Below are 1,731 nucleotides of genomic sequence, written 5' to 3' on the forward strand. Positions count from 1 at the left end.
TGGATTGGTCTAGTATGGTCCATGGAGAGTGTACTAAAACAGAACTTAAGATGAGTTTTGTCTCTGTTCTTGTTCTATTATTAATGTTTGTTTATATTTACAGGGATGTGCATGCTGTCTGTCTCTGGGATGATAAAGGCCCAGCAAAAATTCATCAGGCTTTAAAAGAAGACATTCTTGAGTTTATTAAGCAAGCACAAGCAGTAAGTTCTGCATCTTTATTTTAGATTGGTTTTAAAACTACTCAAACAATATCATATTTTATGATTTAGAAGGTAGGACTTCCTGAAGTAATTTTAAAATACCACATTAATTTTTGACATATTTGTTAAATAAATTTTTTAATGAAATGATTGTCATTAGTTGGATTTTTTCCTCCCACAGTGATATTTCTGTCAAGAGAATACATTATTATCCTCAGTTGAAAGATACTATAAAGAATTCAGTTTTTTATACAGTTTTTTAGAAGTTCCCACCACGATTATTTTTTAGCTGCATGTCAGTCCACAGGAATCTTTTTTTATCTTTCATGACTAATACCTCTTCTCAAGTTGACAGTAATTTTCTTCAATTCCAGATACTTCTCCAATTGTAAAATCCTTGGACTGTCCTTTGCATTGCTTCTGCTGAGCTGAAATTTAGCACTCTTGTGTTGACATTATGTATAAATGGTTAATATTATTGAAATGAAGACAAATCTCATTTAGGCAGTAGATAATTATGCAAGAGTTAATTTTGTTTTGTTCTTATTAACACCTTGTAATGTATTATTTCGTATAAACTATGGCCCCTTACCATTTTGAGGAGAGGCCTGAGGATGTGAGATTATTTCCTTTCTATAAAATGAATTCTGAAAACTAGAATGCCAGAATTTCTTATTCTTTAGTTGTATTTTTACGTCAATGTCTTATACAATATTAGTAAAAATTGTTTGTTAAAAATCTTGTTAAATACCAATAGGTGCTTAGCAGTTGAAAATTAAAAATAAGTTTTTTCTGTATATGATCTAAAAGAAGATACTGAAATCAAGTGTATGATTGGTATGGATTTAATTCTGCTAGTAGCCACCACTTTGATGGAGTGAGACTAATGTCATGATGGATATTACTTATGAAATTAAATGTTTTATTGATAACATCCTGATACATTTTTTTAAATTGTAATTCTATAGGAAATTATCTTTTAATGAAAATAAATCCTATTTTCAGGCTTTACTTAGAGACTTAAATATTTCAATATCACAGTTTAATCAAAACTTTTTTTTTTTTTTTTGAGACAGGGTCTTGTTCTGTTGCCTGGGCTAGAATGCAATGGCATGGTCCCAGGCTCAAGTGATCCTCTTGCCTTAGCCAAGTAGCTGGGACTACAGGTGCATACCACCATACCTGGCTAATTTTTTCCTTTTTTATTTTTGTAGAATGGGGTCTTACTGTGTTGGTTATGCTGGTCTCAAACTCCTGGCCTCAGGACATCCTCTGGCCTTAGCCTCCCAGAGTGCTAGGATTACAGATATGAGACACTGTGCCTGCCCCCAAACTATTTTCTTCAGCCAAGCTCAGTGGTGTGCATCTGTACTCCTTGCTACTTGGGTGACTGAGGCAGGAGGATTGCTGGAGCTCAGGAGTTTGGGCAATATAGTGAGACCTCATTTCTTCATTTCTTAGAGAGAGAGAAACTATTTTCTCAAAATTGATTTAGAAATAGTTTCTACTTGCATTGGAAAACATATCA

At 33.3% G+C, this 1,731-nt stretch overlaps 1 protein-coding gene across 1 annotated transcript in view; it reads left to right on the forward strand.

Annotated features, from left to right (window-relative positions):
• CUL5 (cullin 5) overlaps window positions 1-1,731 on the forward strand; it is a 159,083-nt gene that overhangs the window by 51,017 nt on the left and 106,335 nt on the right. Inside the window, exon 3 of the mRNA XM_012659126.1 lies at window positions 104-203. Within this exon, the coding sequence (XP_012514580.1) occupies window positions 104-203 (100 nt within the window). The remainder of the gene's footprint in view (window positions 1-103; window positions 204-1,731) is intronic.

Source organism: Propithecus coquereli, unplaced genomic scaffold (assembly GCF_000956105.1).
Source record: "Propithecus coquereli isolate 6110/MARCELLA unplaced genomic scaffold, Pcoq_1.0 Scaffold6, whole genome shotgun sequence".
Classification (NCBI taxonomy): domain Eukaryota; kingdom Metazoa; phylum Chordata; class Mammalia; order Primates; family Indriidae; genus Propithecus; species Propithecus coquereli.